This window comes from Bufo bufo, chromosome 1 (genome assembly GCF_905171765.1).
Source record: "Bufo bufo chromosome 1, aBufBuf1.1, whole genome shotgun sequence".
Lineage (NCBI taxonomy): Eukaryota > Metazoa > Chordata > Amphibia > Anura > Bufonidae > Bufo > Bufo bufo.
Window position 1 is genome coordinate 180,958,503 of NC_053389.1, and position 20,665 is coordinate 180,979,167.

At 40.7% G+C, this 20,665-nt stretch overlaps 2 protein-coding genes across 6 annotated transcripts in view; both read right to left on the reverse strand.

Annotated features, from left to right (window-relative positions):
• The window catches only part of LOC121001740 (myosin-binding protein C, fast-type-like), a 607,494-nt gene extending 591,056 nt beyond the window's left edge, over positions 1-16,438 (reverse strand). For all 3 annotated transcript variants that reach the window (XM_040432959.1, XM_040432949.1, XM_040432934.1), the window contains exon 1: positions 16,373-16,438. In XM_040432959.1, coding sequence (XP_040288893.1) covers positions 16,373-16,394 — 22 coding nt within the window. In that variant the 5' untranslated portion in view covers positions 16,395-16,438. The remainder of the gene's footprint in view (positions 1-16,372) is intronic.
• LOC121001720 (myosin-binding protein C, fast-type-like) overlaps positions 1-16,503 on the reverse strand; it is a 272,071-nt gene extending 255,568 nt beyond the window's left edge. For 2 of the 3 annotated variants that reach the window (XM_040432923.1, XM_040432909.1), the window contains exon 1: positions 16,373-16,503. In XM_040432923.1, the coding sequence (XP_040288857.1) occupies positions 16,373-16,394 (22 nt within the window). In that variant the 5' untranslated portion in view covers positions 16,395-16,503. The remainder of the gene's footprint in view (positions 1-16,372) is intronic. The other variant, XM_040432918.1, reaches the window with a different exon arrangement.
• Between the last annotated feature and the right edge of the window lie 4,162 nt (positions 16,504-20,665).

Sequence of the window (20,665 nt, forward strand, 5' to 3'; positions counted from 1 at the left end):
TCTTGGGTATAACGTTACAAGCTTGGCAAACCAGCATTTAAGGATTTTCTATAATTCTTCTTTGACTCTGACATTAACAGACTTGAAGCCAAATTTGCATTTTCCTTGTTGTTTGCTCAAGATCCTTGTTCTGTAAGGCTGAGTTCACATCACCGTTTAGCTTTCCTTTCTTTTGGTCCGTGAGAAGAACAAAAAAACAGGATCCTGTAAAAAAATTGATGCTGTTGCATCAGTTGGCATCTATTTGAGCCATTTCCATCTGAGACCTTTTTTTTTTGATAAACAATTTTTATTGAGTTTTTCTCAAAAGTATTGAGTTACATCATGCAAGGTAACAGATAATGAATATGACAACAAGTTAACAAGAAAACCTAATGACTGTATACATAAGGTTACAGAGAGAGAGAGAGAGCACTGTGACTATTTTTAAGCAAAAGCTATGAAGAGGGATACATCTATTAGCTTTAAATGGATGTACATGTAAGAGACCTAGAAAAACATGTTAGTTATAAGAACTTTCTGTATTTCCTCCATGAGGACCAATTAGAGAGGAATTGTCTCAAGTTCCCAATTTGAGAGTTCTTCAAGATGGTAAAGTTGGTCTACTCTGTTTTTCCATTGTTCAATGGAAGGAATCTCGGTGGATCGCCAAAGCGTAGGGATCAGGAGGCAAGCCGCTGAGAGCAAATAGGATAGTAGGGAGGTTTCAGGGATACAGGGTAGATTGGAGTTACAGATGGTGTTGCTTAGGTGGAAGATTTGTTTCCACCACACAGCTATTGGGGGGCGATCCCACAAAATATGGAGGAAGGTACCTCTTTCAGATCTGCATCTCCTACACCGATTAGAAACGTTGGGATACAGAAGAGCGATTTTGTCTGGTGTCTTATACCACCTAGACAAAACTTTATAACCGTTCTCCTGCACCCGGACGCACCTTGAGAGTTTGTGTGGAGTGCTAAGGAGTACATTGGTCTCTTTTTCAAAAAATTTTCTCTTCAGATCTCTCTCCCATAAACTTAGTTTTTATGGGAGGGAGATTAAGTTTTTGGTTTAGCGTTGAGATCAGTTTGGGAGGATATTGAACAATAGTTAGCAGTTTTTCAAACCAATTTGGTGAACTCTGGGTATGTGGAGAAATAGACCATAAGGCAATTCCCTCTCTAAGAAACTTGAGAATGAGGAAGTTAGAGGGGGATATATTCAATGTGGATGCAAGTTCTGAGTCAGAGATGACACAACCATCAGTATCTAGCAGGTCAGATAAGGGGGTGGAAGAAGATCTGATCGCAAGTGGACATGAGTTCTTGATCTCTTTTGGAGCCAGGGAGAATAGGTCTCTAATCTGAAGAAGGGGGGAGAGAAGCGATAGATCCCAATGGTTGGAGGAGAAGCAATTCCACACCTTAATAGTGGAGCATATCAAAGGGTTGGGAATTGAAGATAACGCTATGGGTGGCTTGTCCGCCAGCAACAGGGATCTAAGGGAGGAGTTGAAATTAGCGATCTCCAGGGAGAGCCAATGTTTGGGGGGGGGGGGGCAGCGAATCCAGTCTATCACTCTACTGAGGTGGATGGATTTCATATATAATTCAGGGTCAGGCAAACCAATACCTCCCATGTGTTTTGGTTTGGTCAGAGTAGAAAAAGAGATTCTAGACTTCTTTCCTTGCCACAGGAATTGGTGAAGGAGGCTGTTCAGGTTACGGAAAAAAGATTGGGGAATCGTGATAGGTAGTACCTGGAGGAGGTAGGTAAGTCTGGGAATCACTAAGGACATTACCATGTTTTTCCTGCCAAACCATGAGACCTGTTTTTTTAAATGGAAAAAAAAAAAAGTCCTGCATGTATATTTTTTTGAACTTTTTATCCCTTAAAATAAAAAATGGATCAGGATCTGCTTTTACAGATCAGAAGAACGGAGCGCTAAATGTTGATGTGAACTCAGCCTTAGATGGTAAACACTTCTGTTTCAGGTCCAGAGAGCCTGGAAAAAAGTTTTTCATCAAGAGTTTCGCTGTAATTTACTTAATTTACCTTTTCCCCTAGTCTCCCAGTTAGGGTCCATTCACACGTCCGCAAAATGGGTCCGCACCCATTCCGCAATTTTGCAGGACAGGTGCGGACCCATTCATTTTCAATGGGGCCGGAATGTGCTGTCCGCATCCGCATTTGTGGATCCGCACTTCCGTTCCGCAAAAAAATGGAACCTGTCCTATTCTTGTCCACAATTGCGGACAAGAAAAGGCATTTTCTATGAGAGTGTCGGCGATGTGCGATCCGCAAAATGCGGAACGCACATTGCCGGTGTCCGTGTTTTTCTGATCCGCAAAACACATACAGACGTGTGAATGGACCCTTAGCGCTGCTGAAAATCATCCCCACAGAATCATGCTACCACCTCCATGCTCACATTAGGAACTGTACTGGCCAGAGAATGAGTGGTGCCTGGTTTCCTCCAGACATGTCACTTCACATTCAATCCAAAGAATTCAATTTTGTATCATCAGATCAGAAAACATGTTTCTTATGGCCTGAGAGTCCCTTAAACAAACTCCTATTGGGCTGACATGTACCTTAAAGACTTTGCCTGAAATTCTTCAATTTTAGGCTACTTTCACACTAGCGTTCTGCTGTCCGCTCGTGAGCTCCGTTTGAAGGGGCTCACGAGCGGAGCAGAACGCTTCCGTCCAGCCCTGATGCAGTCTGAATGGATGCGGATCCGCTCAGACTGCATCAGTCTGGCGGCGTTCAGCCTCCGCTCGCCTCCGCACGGCCAGGCGGACAGCTGAACGCTGCTTGCAGCGTTCGGGTGTCCGCCTGGCCGTGCGGAGGCGAGCGGATCCGTCCACACTTACAATGTAAGTCAATGGGGACGGATCCGCTTGAAGATGACACAATGTGGCTCAATCTTCAAGCGGATCCGTTCCCCATTGACTTTCAATGTAAAGTCTGAACGGATCCGCTCAGGCTACTTTCACACTTAGAAAATTTTCTAAGTTTTAATGCAGACGGATCCGTTCTGAACGGATGCGAACGTCTGCATTATCGGAGCGGATCCGTCTGATGAAACATCAGACGGATCCGCTCCGAACGCTAGTGTGAAAGTAGCCTAAGAAACATAGGTCCTGTCCCGTATATTGAGGCACTGAGGTCCCATGAACTGTGTTCATCGGGACCTCTGTGCCCTAATACACTTGTGTCTCTGAGGGCTAAAGACAATTCCCTTGACCTTATGGCTTGCTTTTTGCTGTGACATCTACTGTCAGCTGTGGGATCGTATATGGATTTGGGTCTTTCTCGAATCCTATCGAATCAACTGAATTTACCGGAGGTGGACTGCAATTTAGGGTAGGAGTAGGGACACAGGTATGGAAAAGCCAACGTTTTACCTGCAAAATCAGATTTTTTTTTTATTTTAAGAGATTTGCATAACATTGTACAAACCTGGTTTTGCTTTGTGGGGTTTTGTGTGTAGAAAAAATTTAATACTTTCTGAATGTACTATACGTCTATAAGTATATAGATGACTCTTGTATACTTAGGGACTGCAATTATTGCTCTACAGAACACCTGAACTGTGAGTGTTGCATTCATTGATGTAGCCCATGGGTATTCTACTGTAAGCGACAACACTTTACAACCCACTTTTCTCTAAAGCCACATAATAAGTAAAGCACATTTAGTACACTTAGCACTTAGAGATAATCTTCAAAATCCAGCAGTAATGACCAAACACAACTAGGAATTTCAAGTCCTCCATATATGAGTGATATTTGAGATCTTGCTTTACAAACAGCTGAGCTAATGCATTACAGCTGACCTACATGATGCTCGGGGAACCATTAGCATTCTGTATAAAGGACTCTTGTCTTTACTATAGCATACCATGTTAAATATATTTAACCTGACGTCACAGCAAACAATGATGACTTAAATTTTTTTGACATTTAAAGGTATTGTATGGGAGTAGAAAGAAGGGTCTGATCCAGAAACAGCGCCACTCTTGTCCATTGGCTGTATCAGGTATTGCAGTTAAGCCTGTTCAGTCTCCAGACACAGCCGATGGATATGTAGTAGACTGGAAAATGATTATTGGATGGACGCAGACATATCAAATGGTAGATTTTTTGCGCAGGCATCAGCATTTTGCTGAAAAGTATGACTATTTGCAATTTTACACCACTCTTGCCCAATTTTTAAAAACTGGGTTGGGCTTTCCAGGAGGGAGTGGTCTCATGCGGTTTAATAGAATTACTATAATTTTGCGGCAGAAGTTAGAGTAAATTATAGAAGAAAACTACCCCAACCTGATTGTTGCCACACAGTACGCACAGCGTATGGGGCTGATAGGGTGCAACCAATAATTATATGGTCGATGCATCTAGCCTCTGGCTCTTGTTCCACATCAACCTCTCTCCTTTATTTTTCCTTTTCTTTTCTTTCTTTCCTTCCCTCCCCTTCTTCTCCTCCCCTTTCTCTTTTCTTCTCCTTCTTTTTCCTTCCCTCCCCCTTTTTTTCCCCCTCCCCCCCCCTCCCTCCTTCCCCCCCCCCTCCCCTTTCTCTCTCCCCCTTCCCCTTCCTCCCCCCCCCTTTTTTCCTTTCCTCCCTCCCCCCCCCTTTCTTTTCTTTCTCTCCTTTCTTTTTCTTTTCCTCCTTTTCTTTTCTTCTCTCGGTTGTTATTCTTTTCACAGCACTAGTGGCTCTCAGTACACCATATGAATTTATATATATATCTAAGTTGATACATAATTGTATGCACTTTGCACTTTCTACAATTCACTGGCTCATACAGTGAAGGTACACATAAATATACATGAGGTGATTTGTTTTTTACACAATATGGATTTTTCATATTTTTATTCATATTTATATATATATTTTTTCACTTGATATATGAATTACCAGTGGTATTATTATACCAAGGGTCATGCATATAATAAATATATACACTTCTCTTATGGAGTGGTATATATTCTCCTATTTATGCACTTTGCACTTTCTTATTATCACTGTTAATATTTGATGATTCATAGATGTAAAGGTTAGGCATGAGCCTATAGGATAGATGTACATCTGTTATCTGAATAATGAGAGAGAGGATGCCTTACTCATTGGTTAAATGGTACGTCTGTGGAATAAGTTGCTATATGATGCGTGTATGTAGTGAATAACCTTGTATATTAATCTTTATATTTATATGAATTTGGTTTTCAGTTCTGTATGTCCATATTAAATGATTGATGTATGTGTCTATCCGGTATAATTTGACTGCATATGTACGTTCTTTTGGCCTGTTAAATATACGGATATCTCTATATGATGGATCCGAATCATATAAGTAAGTTGGGATGACGCTACTGAGCTGCGACTAGCCTGTGCGCGCTCAAGTGACGTCATTCGGATCACGTGACCAGAAGCGGATCACATGCTTCCGGGTGGTCACGTGTTCCCCTAGATGCCGGCATCCAGGAAGTTCATTTGAGTAAATCCGGCGCAGTCCGGTGATGTAGGAATAATGATTACCGGTATGTGGATTGGCTGATGCTTGTATTTAAACCATGTCCTCCAGTGATGACGCTACCCCCAGACGAAGGTACGCCGAAACGCGCGTTGGGGTTGGCGCCATCCTGGAGGAGACTCTGTATGGGTAAATGTCCCTTTTCTCATCATGTATGATTTCTTATATGCATGATCATGTTTCTTGTACAATTCTCTAGGATAGGGACTCCGTTCAATGTATGTCTCCTCCAGTGATGTTGCTTTTATCTCCTGCACTGATTCTTTTAATCATGTATGTTGTATAATGTGATTTTGTAATAAAGGACATAATTCAGCACCAGCGGTCTGGCATTTTCTATGTAGGTTGTCTATTTATATTTATTGCCATAGGCTAGTTTAGCACTTTAATGTGTATTCAATTGATGGTTGCGGTATCTATTTTGGTTGTTGCCATAAGGTTTGATCTTTTGGCACATGGACTTCCAGAAGATGCACCACATTTATTACGAGGCCTAGGCGGCTTAATAAATTTGCTGCACCTTATTCCAGCACAAGGCTTGTCTTAATAAATTCCTCCCATTGTCTGTTAATGTGTTGAGTGAACCATCTGCTAAGCGTGATGACTTCTTTGAAGGCTATATATAAGGCTACTTTCACACGAGCGTTCGGGTGTCTGCTCCGTTTGAAGGGGCTCACGAGCGGCCCCGAACGCATCCGTCTGGCCCTAATGCATTCTCAGTGGAGGCGGATCCACTGAGAATGCATCCGCCTGCCAGCGCTCAGCCTCCGCTCAGTGAGCGGACACCTGAACGCTGCTTGCAGCGTTCGGGTGTCCGCCTGGCCGTGCGGAGGCGAGCGGATCCGTCCAGACTTATAATGGAAGTCAATGGGGACGGATCCGCTTGAAGATGACACCATATGGCTCAATCTTCAAGCGGATCCGTTCCCCATTGACTTTCAATGTAAAGTCTGAACGGATCCGCTCAGGCTACTTTCTGACTTAGAAAATTTTCTAAGTAATAATGCAGACGGATCCGTTCTGAACGGATGCAAACGTCTGCATTATCGGAGCGGATCCGTCTGATGAAACATCAGACGGATCCGCTCCGAACGCTCGTGTGAAAGTAGCCTAACAAAGTTTGTAAAAATTAGTTTCTAAAATGGGGTCATTTATGGGTGGTTTCTACTACGTAAGCCCCACAAAGTGACTTCAAAACTGATTTGATCCTTAAAAAAAAGTGGATTTTGGAAATTTTCTTAGAAATGTGAAAAATTGCCTTTAAATAAGTCTTCTAACCTTCATCCTAAAAAAAATAGCATTTACAAAATGATGCATACATAAAATAGACATATGGTGAATGGCAATTAATACATTTTTCATAAGTTATCATTATCCATCTTAAAAGGAGAAAAATTCAAATTTCCAAAATAGTGAATTCTCTGTAAATTTTTGTTTTTTTTATAAATCAATGTAAAACCTATAGAATCAAATTCACTACTAAAATGAAGTATGACGTGTCATAAGAAAACTATCTCAGAATTGCTTGAATAAATAAAAGTGTTCCAAAGTTATTCTCACATATGTAAAGTGACAAATGTCAGATTTGCAAAAATAAGCTGTATCAGGAAGGTGAAAAATGGCCTGAAGGGGTTAAAGAAAGCACAGTAGGATGCAATCCTCTCTGTCAGAAAATCATTTTACTATCAGAACGAATAAGCCAATTGCAAATGCAGAAGCATATTTTACATGTACAGTATTTCCTACCGTATTGAATATAGTATATCAGTGGTCCCCAACAACTGGGCAGCGGACCAGCACATGGAGAAGGAGACTTCATCTCTGCTCAGTGGGCTTTGTCTTCACCCTTGCTGTGACGCTATCCAATTGCTGTGGACCGCTTCACAGCAAGGGAGAAAAAGAGCTGTTATTGTAAGAATTACTTAGTCTCACAAGAACAGGTCATCTTCTTCCTGGTTGTGAAGTGGTCCACAGCAGTTGGATGGCGTCACAGCAAGGATGAAGACAAAGCCCACTGAGCAGAGATGAAGTCTTCTCCTCACTGTGCCTAGTAGAAAACCTGTGTAGGCTTACAGTGCAACTCTAAGGGGGGCAAGAGTGGCAGTTCAACCTCCTTTCAAACTATTATCTATTGTCAGTAGTAGTACATGGCTTCATAAGAAATCTGAGCAAATATCTGGCCATTTGCTTTAGATGTGATATAACAGTGCCCTTATATATGCTACTGAATATATACATACATGCCACCACCTATACTATGCTACACTAGAGGACAATTATCTTGCAGGAAAGTATTCCGTGGCACAAAAAAGGTTGGGGACTGCTGCAGTATACCACTGCCAAGCGTAATAAATAATCCAGATGGTGGGATGTATTTTGTATCAGCTTTTTAAGTATACAGTATCTACAAGATATAACAGTTCTGTTCTCAGCTAGTTAGCCTAGTGAGAAGTGATAGTCTGCAAGTCATATAAGTACTATTACTTACGTGTTAGTTTATGTCTGTCTAGCTGCTGAGCGCTGTGTAATAGTAACCCCATATTTCATGATTACTACACATTCTTGGTGTACGTGCTTAATGAGCGCTGCTCACCATTGGCATTTAATAACCTGTTAGTGCTAAATCCACTAACACATATCAATAACATATCAGTTGAAGGTAAACAGTATTTTTGGCAGATAACGAATGCTCTTCGACGTATTAATGTGTTAAAATCTAACTCAAAACCTGAAATATCCATTGTACCCCCACATCCCTTTGTTAGTGTTTACAGGGTTACAAGAAGCTGAGATCTAGAGAGCTGTTTGATGGTATCCTCACACTGTAGAGCTGTTTTAGCAGTCCCTGTGTCTGCCTGTGACTTGAAGGGAACACAAGTATCAGACATTTTCATGGTTTTTCATGGTTTTGTGAAACCCCGATTCTTCATGGTTTTTTAGGATGTGATTTTTATTCTGACGTGGTTTTTCACCCTTTTTTTTAATGCGGTCTTGACGTGGTTTTGCATCCTTTGATTTTCAGTGGAAACTTTGGATGTGAATTCTGTGCAGAGTCAAGAATGAAAATGTCACTTATTTTTCCTTTGGGAAGGTTTTTATATCTGCAAGTGGAAAAAAGTGGCATATGAATTGAACTGTTTCCCCATATAATTCAATGGAAATTAATTGGGTTTTTGGTGCAGTTTTTGGGTGTGGAATCCGCTTCAAAATTCATGTCTAAAAAAACTCTGTGTGAGCATTCCATTACACTACTGGAAAGTGCTGCTTCCACTGTTCTCTGTTACAGGGATCTGGATTTGATAGACATCTGGGGGGTCGTTTACTTATGAAAAAAACATCTAAATTAGGCGTATTTCAGGCACAGAGTGTGGCGCAAAGGTGCTTTGTACCCAAATCTGCGAATCTTTCCCGCTTATGCCAGGTTTACAAAAGTGAGTGTGGAAAGGGGACAGGATGGAAGGCCTGTCTTATTCATCATACTCTACGCCTAAAAGCGTAGGCATAGAAACTGGTCTCAAAGTTATTCATCGAAGTCTAGAGCGACTTCGGACTTAACACATTTTGTCTCGCTGCAGCACATACATTTTGATGCAGTATGTAGACAGGTCTCCGTACAGCATTAAAACGAAGTTGGGGAAATAATCGATTTTTAATCTTGGATCCGAAGCTCAATTTGCTCACCCCTAGTTATGATATATTTTATTTGTCTTCTGGTATTCAAACTGAAAACCTCCTGGAGGGTGCCGCTATGTTTCAGGTGTTATAAATTTCCATGGGGCTTGAGTGGCGAATCCCGGAAATATTGTGTTACCACTCCCAAAAAGCCAGTTTTTAGCAGTCAGGTGCTAATTGGATTTCCTCCAAAGTGGATGTGTATTCCACACAGGCTTCCAAATGGAGCGGCAATGTACAGACAATATTACAGAATGGTGGCATCAAAGTGTACAGAAAGGTAGGCCTCTATTTATCACATTAGTAGAATGATTAAGCAACAAACTATGTCAATGCATAAAACCTATGGCCCAGATTTACTAATCCTATGGATGGTATATACTTAGACAGGCTGTCTAGACATGCACCAGATCTATCACAATGGCTTAAGCTGGATGATAAATGTGGTGCAGGGAGAGACACTTTTCTTTGACTTCAGACCAGCTATTTGTTGGCTTACTTTGAGAAAGAATTTTAGACCAGAATCATGGTGCATTCTTGGTGCAAAACAGTGTATCTTAAGCCATTCTCCTTCTCATTAAGCCTCACCCCAAGGTAAAAAGAGGTGGTCATTTATTATACTGAAATACGCCTATATTATCATCCTATCATCATTTTATATGCCTGTTTTAGGCGTAGAAAATGGGTCAAAATGTAAGACAGGAAGGAAGCTGTCTTACATTTAGAACCGGCAGTGGATCCGCCAAAGTAATGTAAAAGCCGGCGCCTCTACATAACATCAGAGGTTCCTCCGCCAGCTATGGGGCTTTTTTAAGACTTTTTAAAATTATGATTCCGCTTAATAAATAAAAATTGACTTTCGCATAGTCTGGGAGTGTTTGATGTATTACGCGTATTCCTTTAATCAATCTTCTGATCTTGAGGGACTAAACAAGCTACTATTGTGTGGGGTTGTCCAAGATGTAGTTTTTAGGTGCTGCATCTTTTCACAGTCATAAGATCACTCAATTGTAAGAACTTACTACTATTTAGTGTTCAGGCTTCATGAAAGCCTCTATCATGCAATGTTAATGGCCAACTGAGATCGTTATTGTCAATCATCAATGCAACGAGAGCAGCATGTAGATAGCTGTACCCTATGCCCTTCCAGGAGAATGTCTTTCTTCTTAGTGCCATAATTATTGTAACCAGAGAACCTTCAGATATGTTCTAGGACAATTGTCATTTCAAAATGGGAAACTGATCTGGTGATGTGATGGAAAGTATTTAACCAAATATTCTCGAATGTTGATGTTATAAGCATATCATTAACATTTATAATATATGTCTTTCAATATCTGTAGTATAGCATCCTATTTACATCACGTTTTGAATTTACGTGTCTCCCCTTTACAGCTTTATGGTTATGACATCCTAGATGTGCAAAAGGGTTTTTCCTGTGAGGTATGTGAAGAACATTTGAATGTAAGGACCCCAAAAGAACAAATACTGCCACAAATTATGAAGGCAGCTTGGATACTAATATGGTCCAACACATAGATTGTGGTTTAGAATTAAAACTAGATCCATAAGGCTCAGAGAATTTGGACTTTATTCTTCATCCTCCTTAAATAGGTTACCCAGACTTAGAAAAACATGACTGCTGTCTTCCAAAAACTGTGTTGCGCCTGTCCCTATGTTGTTTGGGTTATTGCAGCTCAGCTGAATTAAAGAGGTTGTCTTACTTCAGCAGATAGCATTTATCATGTAGATGAAGTTAATACAAGGCACTTACTAATGTATTGTGATTGTCCATATTGCCTCCTTTGATGACTGGATTCATTTTTCCATCATGCATGGTTTCCATGGTCACGACCACCCTGCAATCCATCAGTGGTGGTCGTGCTTGCACGCTATAGGAAAAAGCATCAGCCTCTCTGGTTGCCAGGTCTGTGGGAGTGCACATCGGCTAGTGCTTTTTCCTATAGTGTGCAAGCACGGCCACCGCTTATGGATTGCAGGGTGGTCGTAACCATGGAAACCATCAGTGTATAATGTGATGGAAAAATGAATCCAGTCAGCAAAGGAGGCAATATGGATAATAACAATACATTAGTAAGTGCCTTGTATTAACTTCCTCTATATAATACATGCTATTTGCTGAAGTGAGACAACCCCTTTAAGTTCAATGGAATTTAGCTGCAATACCAGCCGCAACCTACATACAGGTGTGGTGTCGTTTGTGAAAGAAAAGAGTCATGTTTTTTAAATCTTGAACAGCCAGAATTGCTCGGGGAACGGGGACACTGTGACATCTACATGAGGCTGAACATGCAGTGGCCTATTAGCATACAACTTTGCAAGTGATACCTCAGTTTTGGCAGGGATTTGGTAGTAAGCAGAAGCTACAAGGTCTGCCTGTACCCTAACACAGAACAGTAGGTGACCTAGCTGATGACAATATAGCACTAGCACAGTACCTAGGAAATTGGGTGGAGCTCCTCATCCGTGCTAATATGACTGAAAATGGCTGTCAATAATTCTTGTCGAAGCAAAGGAGACAGACAGCACATAGCGTTTTGTAGGATTTTCCTCTCAGATTTTTTATTTGGGAATTTTTAAAAGGGATGGCCCATCTCACACTTTGGTGGCATATCGCTAGGATATGCCATCAATGTCTGGAACCCACACCTATCTCTAGAACAGGCCTCCCAAAACTAAGGAGAGTGCACTATGCATGAGTTCTGGAAATAACCAAGCATGCTCCCTCAGCTCTTTTCAGAACTCCCGTAGCCCATGCACGGTATGCTCTCCATCACTTTGGGGGCCCTGTTCTAGACATAGGTGTGGGTCCCAGAGTTAGGACCTGCACCTATCAGACATTGGTGGCATATCCAAAGTGCGAGATGGGCCCACCCCTGCAACTTATTTATTTTATTAGTTCTACTATTACCCAAGTGAGCCTATAGGCAAAGTACCTCACCATATGCCGATTCAGTGGTATATATTGGAGACCTCCACAAAATATATATGTCATGCAATACTCTCAACATGTTCCTTTATAGGTTCAAAGCCAAATGTACACAGAGCCTAAACATATCGTCAGTCATGCCAGGAAGGTGCATATCTAAGAGAACAGACAATAACTGAATGTGTGTCATGTAGGCTTGATTTAGTCATTTAAAACTACTTATATTTATTCTCGAGCACCATGGAACGGTGAAAATGCTGGTGGTGCATTGTCCGACCTGCATTTCTGCAGAACAGAAGGTGGCCACGCTGAAAATAAGCAAGATATGGATGTAGTTATGGAGCTGGCAGGGCATGTGACCCCAGTCCTGCATGACTGCGGGGCAGCCATCAGATCTCCTGCCTTGGTAAGGGTTTTTAGTTACAATGTTAAACAGCAAGCTGACACCACTGTTGCTAGGCAACCACCCACACTTGTTCAGGCCATGTGAGCTAACTCTGCTCATGCAGAAAGTATTGAGGCAGACAGCACTGAAGGGAGTCTGTCAGTAGGCTAGAGCCTACTAAACTGCTGTCAGAGCTTGGTAAGGACCAATGCAATGTGGGTAATAATAACTTCTTTCTGGGATTCGCGTCCCCACCTATCCCTTGGTTGAACTTGATGGACTTGTCTTTTTTCAACCGTATCAACTATGTAACTATGTAGCTTTTATTATTGGCAAGATTGATAAGATGTTTTATTGAACTGGGTGCCACTTCAAGCATCACTGTTAAAAAGGACCTCAGAAAGAAGACAGTCAGTACTCCGTTCTTCCAATGGTGTGGTGCACGTGTCTAGGGTCAGCGTCCCCGGAACAAATATAAAGATAAGACCGGCACTCACTGGTAAGTTGTATTTATTATGTGACAATAAAAGCAAAAAGAAGTTGCAACTTACCAGTGAGTGCCGTTCTTATCTTCATATTTGTTAAAAAGGACCTGTCACTACAAAATTCTGTGTAATCTGTAGGCAGCATGGTATAGAGCAGGAGAAACTGAGCAGATTGATGTTTAGATTTATGCAGATATCTACACACTCCCACAGATGTACTCAGCCATAACATTAAAAGTGAATAACATCGATTATCTCATTAAAATAACACCTGTCAAGCATTGACTTGATTACTGGTTTATAAACTCTCCAAAATGGCAGGTTTTGCAGGGTTCTTGGTATGCAGTGGTTAGTACTTTTAAAACATGGCCCAGGAAGGACATTTGGGAAACTGGTGACAGTGAAAGTCTTGATTACTCCGCCCATACTGGATGGATGACAGCTTTCTCTGTATTAGTGTGTTTACAAATAAAGCTGTTAATCACTGTGTGTGGGTGTGGTTATCAGGACTCTTACCTTGCCTTCTAGGAGTCCTGTAAGGCTTTCCTCTGCTTTTTAATCAGAATTCCTTTTTCAAATTTTCTCAATATTGCTCTAGTGGCAGCTAAAATCATCTGACAGGTTCACTTTAAATCTTGAATGAACCTCGATACAAGGGGAAAAGAAACAGCTGTATGTGGCGCTGCAAAGATAGGGACCTCCATGATAAAATGAATACTTTATTTGGTGCAGAAACAACACGTTTCGAGGTTGTACTAACTCCTTCTTCAGTACAACTTTGAAACGCATTGTTTCTGCACCACATAAAGTATTCTTCAAATCATTTTGGAGCTCCCTATCCTTGCAGTGCTGCATATAGTCGTTTATTCTTCCCTTGTATCAAGGCTATTTCAATGACAGCTCTGACTTGTACCTCTGCTGGAGGGCAGCATGCAGCAGCAGGATTGACTATACTCCTTAAATTCTGATTGGCCGTTTTGCACCCAGCACAACGGTATGAGGTGAGCAGTCCCTTGTCTTTAGGGCATCACCTCTTCTATGTGGTCCTACCTATGCTACTTGTGCTCTCTTTCTCTACTCAGATCTTCACTTTAAATCTAAGCATACCATAGCACACCATGTGCATACTACTGCATGGTGCCATGTTACATTTAAAAAAAGACCAAATGTTTGATCATGTTAGAACTTGGAGACTAGTTCTGGAAAAATATCACATCAGACCAAAATACTAAAGGCGACACAGGCTTTCTGAACGGTTTAAATTTCAGGTGCTTAACAACTATCAATCATACACAGATATTAATACTCTATGAATCTTTGATGTGAGATGTTAACCACAACTGTCATTACTCTCCCATCACTAAATAAAGATAATCATTCATATGTACGTTCTACAGGCAAACCGTGCCCTAGACCTTATTCTTGTAACTAAGGAGAACCCTGGATTAAGTTTCAAATTTTTCAGATCAGCATCTTTTCCAACTTTTTGTGTCTCACTTACATAGTTGTAAAATATGTTCTCCATCTTATCTTTAAAGTATTATAAAATAACCATTTCACTGCCTGGGTTAAACTTGCAAGTGTGTAATGGATATAATGAGAATTCATAGAATCAACTGAATCAGCTGCCAATTGGTCTTAAAAAAAAAAAGCTATAAAATGACTTGTCAGAACTCCAATATTCTTAAAATAATAAAAAATATATATAACACTGAAAAAGGATGCCAAAAGATTGAAAGTTGACTTGTGCCTAATATTTACTATTTTTCTTTTAAGTTTTTATTTTATTTTCTTCAGGATAATTTTTTAAAGGTTTATTAGAGACTAAGTTATTGTTTTGTCAGGTTAATAATTCATGGTGAATCAGAGGGACTTTTATTTTGAAGAAATATTTTATTTTGCTTTTGAAATGAATTAATTAATAAACGATTACTAACATAATTAAAAAGTTTAAAAAAATGAACTTTAGTTTTTGGACACAAGGTCATGGGTTAAAGTTGTTCTAAATGAGCACAAAATATCCTCTGTGTGATGTCCATTGGTTGAGATTTTTCAATATGTATCAGGGTTGCCAACCAGAATTTTTCATTTTTTCTTCTTGGACAACTTATCCCACAATCACAGACAGACAACATTTTTTATGGACAAAATGGAAAACTATAAAGAATGATAATTATTACAAGTAACACAAAGTCTATAGCTCAATATACTGTTGAGAACTCATTACAAGTATTTACTGTGAGCTGTAAAATTATGATAATTACCACCAATATAATATAATCAAATATTACCAGACTTAAAAAAAAAAAATCACGGACATATCTAGATTTTTTTCATGGACACAGGAAAAAAGATGCCTATGTTTACGGACTTTAAGAAATTTCTGGACAGTTGCCAACCCTGGTGTGTATAGTGCATGATTTCATGATGCATTCTGCACAACTTTTTTAGATGGTGTTCGTAAGTGTATGGTGTAATTTAGAAAAATAGATCATATAGCTTTATTAGTATTAGGCTATTCATAAAAAAAGGAAACAAATATCTATGTATTCAGCTGTAAATAAAAAGTTTATATACCCTTCATATGAAATCTACACAGTCCTTCATATATATATGCTTGAGAATGGTCCCAGTAAGCGGACCGAAACGTCGCACAGGTGTATATAGGGTCCCACTTTTTTCACCAAACGGATGTGCTGCGGTGTCTTTCTTTATTTTATATTGTACACCTTGGTAAGGTGTTTATCGCCGCTGGCACCCACACCCGACCACCAGGAGTGCTGCCCTGATTTCTTTTCCTATATATATATATAGGAACGAAGAAAGGACAGCACTCCAAGTAAAAATATACTGGTCTTTAATCACCCATGCAGATGGCAACGTTTCAGCTCCAAACAAGAGCCTTTTTCAAGCCTGGGGTAAGCAGCAATATCCCTGGACATAGCACCCATATTGCTTGTTTCCAGTGCCGCCGCTACTTTCCCTTTTTTTATATATATATATATATATATATATATATATATACATATATACATACTATTAATAAAGCAATATAGGAAAAACATCCTTAACATGAATATCTATCAATCTATATATTAACTGCTCAGCTTATATAATTGAAATGACTGTATATTCAGCAGCCTGATATATAATACTGATCCAAAAGATAATTTAAAAGATTTAGCTTTGTTGGATCAAACGTACATAATAATGTGCCTGTCCTCCACTTTGCAGTACATCAAAATGTTCAGATACTCTCTGGAGGCAGATATTTATTTACAACATCCTGAAATCTATCTCTGTCCCTACTTCACCACCCTCCAGTCAGACAGTAATAAATGCAGATGAGTCTGTCCTACCAGGTTTGGCTGGTTCAGGCATGGTTGGGTCACACTCGTTGTGGGTCCAGAGACAAACTCCCTCTTCAGGCTTCTCCTTGTCTCTTTAAACACAGTGCCTGTTCTCCTCCTGAGACCTTGATAAATGTCACCTGACCCCTGTTACTAGGTGCCAAATTCCTAAGCCGTTCCATAAACTTCCCTAAAACTTGATTGGATGCTAGGGAATTATATCCTAGCCTTAATAGTATCAAGCAGCAGAAGAGATAGGATCTAAGCCTGTTGATGAAAAGTCTCACTATAAGTAAGATCAGCTGCACACAGTGAAAAAGAGAATTGGGAGGGGATGTACATTTCAGTTACCACTTCACACAGTGAACAATCCACACCAGAGACACTGTATTTATGAATTTCTAATCATCGGCTACCACCAATGATATATATAATTCTGGAGAATCTTAGATGCATTATACTACAGTTCATCATAAACACTTAAAACAACAATAGACATTCCATACTATATTTGGACCTCCAAGTAGGAAGAAAGTGTTCCGAGAATATGAAAATGAAAATAACCATGATGCCCAGTTTGAAGAATGCTTTGATTTTGTTGTTATGCATGATAAAGGAACTTAAACGTTTTTGGAATCTTTACACTTTATATCCAGTTTTGTTTCTCCTTTTATGTACAGGTATATATTATTGCTTTTTTTGTCTTATGTTATGCATTTAAAGGGGTTGTGCAGTGAGTTAATACTAGGTCATCAATAACAGATTGACAGGGGTCCAACTCCAGGCACCCCCACTAACCAATTGTTTGAAGGGGTCACTGCGCTCGTGCCAGCACTGCTTCGTCATCAAAATTATCTGTACGACATCTACTTTGCAGCGGCATTGCAGTATACTTACAACTGTTTGTACTGTTCACTAGAATGAGACAGAGAAGGTAATTACTCTGTGCTGCCGATGCAAAGTAGATGACCCGCAGGTCATTTTGAAGAGGAAGCAGGCCCCTCACATTGAATCTACTTACCTGGCTCCCCACTCCCTGTACCATTCTCCGTCACCATCTGCCATTGGCTGCTCCCCCCCCTGACACCGGATGTTTTCATCTGCGCACGGGGAGAAACAGCTGCGCCGGTGCAGGGACAAGGAGTGGCGCGGAGAGTGGGGAGCCAGGTAAGTAGATTCAGTGTGAGGGGCCCGGCCTATGGGGGAGCATTTGTTAGTCTCGGATAACATAATATTTATATACTTATGTGGTGGAATTACTTGATAATCTTTCTTTTTCTCACTTTCTTACTAACTTCTTGGTGACCTTTTGATAGACTAGTGTTTATGTGTAGCAGAGCAGCCAGTCTGTAGAGACAAAGCTGAAGTGGGCAAGGAGGCAATAGAGCTAAGATGTAGTCACTGCACACAACTCTGACCTAATTGCGCTTAGATAATAAAATAGCAAGAAATAGCAAGAAAGCATCGCATATAGGTACTGGCTTAAATTTACAGTAATTATTGAGTTCATGACTAAATATCCATTTTAATCAGGGGTCAGCACTAACCTATTGCTACACTGTTGACGTGTGGTGGACCATCGAAGCTGGAATACAAATGACATTGGCTAAACTAAAGTGCAGAGTCTAAATGATTCTATGGATTTACCCTTTAATCCATATACAGGTGCAGCAAACCCCTAAGGAGCCGTTGCAGAGAATAGGAGTGGTAGTGGACCTTATGAGATATTATGTCAAGGAGTAATTCGCCAAGCCAAGACTACTCTATGTTCTGCAAGTGGGGATTTCTTACAGAGATGACTAGATGCCTGTGCAGTACTCCAGACTTGGGGGTATCTGCAATTGTTATTGTATTCTAAATAGTTACTATTATTATATATTATGTTTTTATCTGTTACTTCTATTAAGGAGTATATAAGTAGGCAATGGTTGTCAAGGAACAGAACTAACCACGCAGTGGAAATGTAGTTCTGAAGAATGAGGCCAGAAGTAAACATATAACAGTCTCTTTTACTAAGTGCAAGTTATAACTTCAAGAACATTCAATAGAAGCGGATTCCAAGTGCAATTTTCTAGCACCAGTAAGGAATATGGAGGAAAGTTGAATGACTGAAATGTAGTAGTTAGAAGTGTATATATTGACTGTCAGGTCCAGACGTTAGCTTTAGCTGGTCTCAGCTGGTCACTCTGCTGTCTGATTCCTTTCAAGAATATACTTGAGGAAATTTTTAGTTATTTTCTCTGGAGAATCCTTCATAGGAGTAAGAGCTTACACGTGTGCTTCCTCTCCTCACTCAGGTTACACAGGAACTCCCCATCCTGGCAGGAAGCAGGACCAGCCCATTCCTACGAAGAGAGGAGAAACCGCGTGGTAAGCCCTGTTCCTTGACAACCATTGCCTACTTAATAGACGTAACGGATAAAAACATAACAATATATAATAATACAAACTATTTACAATACAATAACAATTTCAGATATCCCCCAAGTCTGGGGTACTTGAACAGGCATCTAGTCATCTCTGTAAGAAATCCCCACTTGCAGCACATAGAGAAGTCTTGGATTGGTGACCGTAGTGCAGCAGTAATGGAAACATAAGCAGGAATTGGCAACAAGTAGTTAGCAAGATCAAAGTGTGAGGAGGGAGCGTACTTAAAAACAGATTCAAAGGTCAATAACATATGAAACTAGAGATAATAAGTATAAGTCCAATGGGTAATCCAGAGAAACACCAGAAGGCAAGCCAAGGTTAGAATCACAGGTAACAGGCTAGAAAGTCACTTAAATGCTGGAACGGAACCTGTAAATCATCAGCTGGTTACTAGTGGAAGGAAATCTCTTTATGTAGGATAAGTGATGTCATCTTCTGGCGCTGGCAAACTTGATGCCTCAGAACTAGAGTTAAGTGAATCGAATCCAACGAAGTGGAATTCGATCCGAATTTCAGGATAAATTAGATTCAGCGCGAAGCTGAATCTGCTTGTGTTTGTGGTAGTGAATCGATTTAACCTGAAATAGTGTAAAAAAAAAACATACCTACCTCCTGCATTTGCTTGTGACGGGCCGGCCACAGCCATCTTGATTGAAGATCTCGGCGGAAACGTATGATGTCACCATGCTGGCGTAACAACATCATCTTAGGCCACTTGGGATTTCGCACCAGATGTCCAAGCAAGATGGTGGCAGCCAGCCCGTTACAAGCAAATGGAGGCGGTAAGTATGATTTTTTTTCTGTTAATTTTACACTGTTTTTACTTTCATATGCCGCAATCATGTATGAACGCAGCATCTGAGGGGTACAATGATGGGGAGTGGCACTATTGCAGCTCCCTGTCATTGCACCTGCTACTTACAAAAAATGCGCTTCATGACTTTTATTCGTCACAAAACAAATTTTTTCGTAAAATTTGGCGAAGCAGCATCTCTTCTCAGAACTAGAGAGTCAGAACAGAACTTCCAAGGTGGCGCTTAACAGCTGCGTGTCTGTGGTGACCAGACTTTTGCAGCAAGGAATAATAGGTGGGCTCTGCTAGTTGTATGGCAACCACTTCCTTGTGACATCCAGGAGCAGGATCACAGATAAATAGCAGTATTTTCCATTTTATGGACCTTTCTAGAAGGAGTCACCAAGGAACTAAGAGGATGCCTTGAATATAAATTCTTAAGAAGTAATAGGACTTGGGATTGTTGTTTAAAGGGAACCTGTCACCGGGATTTTGAGTATAGAGCTGAGGACATTGGTTGCTAGATGGCCACTCGCACATCCGCAATACCCAGTCCCCATAGCTCTGTGTTCTTTTATTGTGTGTGAAAACGATTTGATACATATGCAAATTAACCTGAGAGGAGTCCTGTACGTGAGATGAGTCAGGGACAGGACTCCTCTCAGGTTAATTTACATATCTATCAAATCAGTTTTTTTTACACAATAAAAGCACACAGAGCTATGGGGACTGGGTATTGCGGATGTGCTAGCGGCCATCTAGCAACCCATGTCCTCAGCTCTATACTCAAAATCCCGGTGACAGGTTCCCTTTAAAGGGGTTCTGCACTTTCATTTAACTGATGATCTATCCTCTGGATAGATCATCAGCTTCTGATCGGTGGGGGTCCGACACTCCATTCAAGTGAACAGAGCTTAGCCGCGCCCACGCTAGTTGATACTAGTAGTGACGTCAGTGGGCCGGCGGTAAACAGTGAGAAGGCGGCGGCTCTGCTGGAGCACCGCTGCCTTCTGACACAGCTGATTGGCGGGGGTCCCAGGTGTCGGACCCCCGCCGATCAGAAGCTGATGATCTATCCA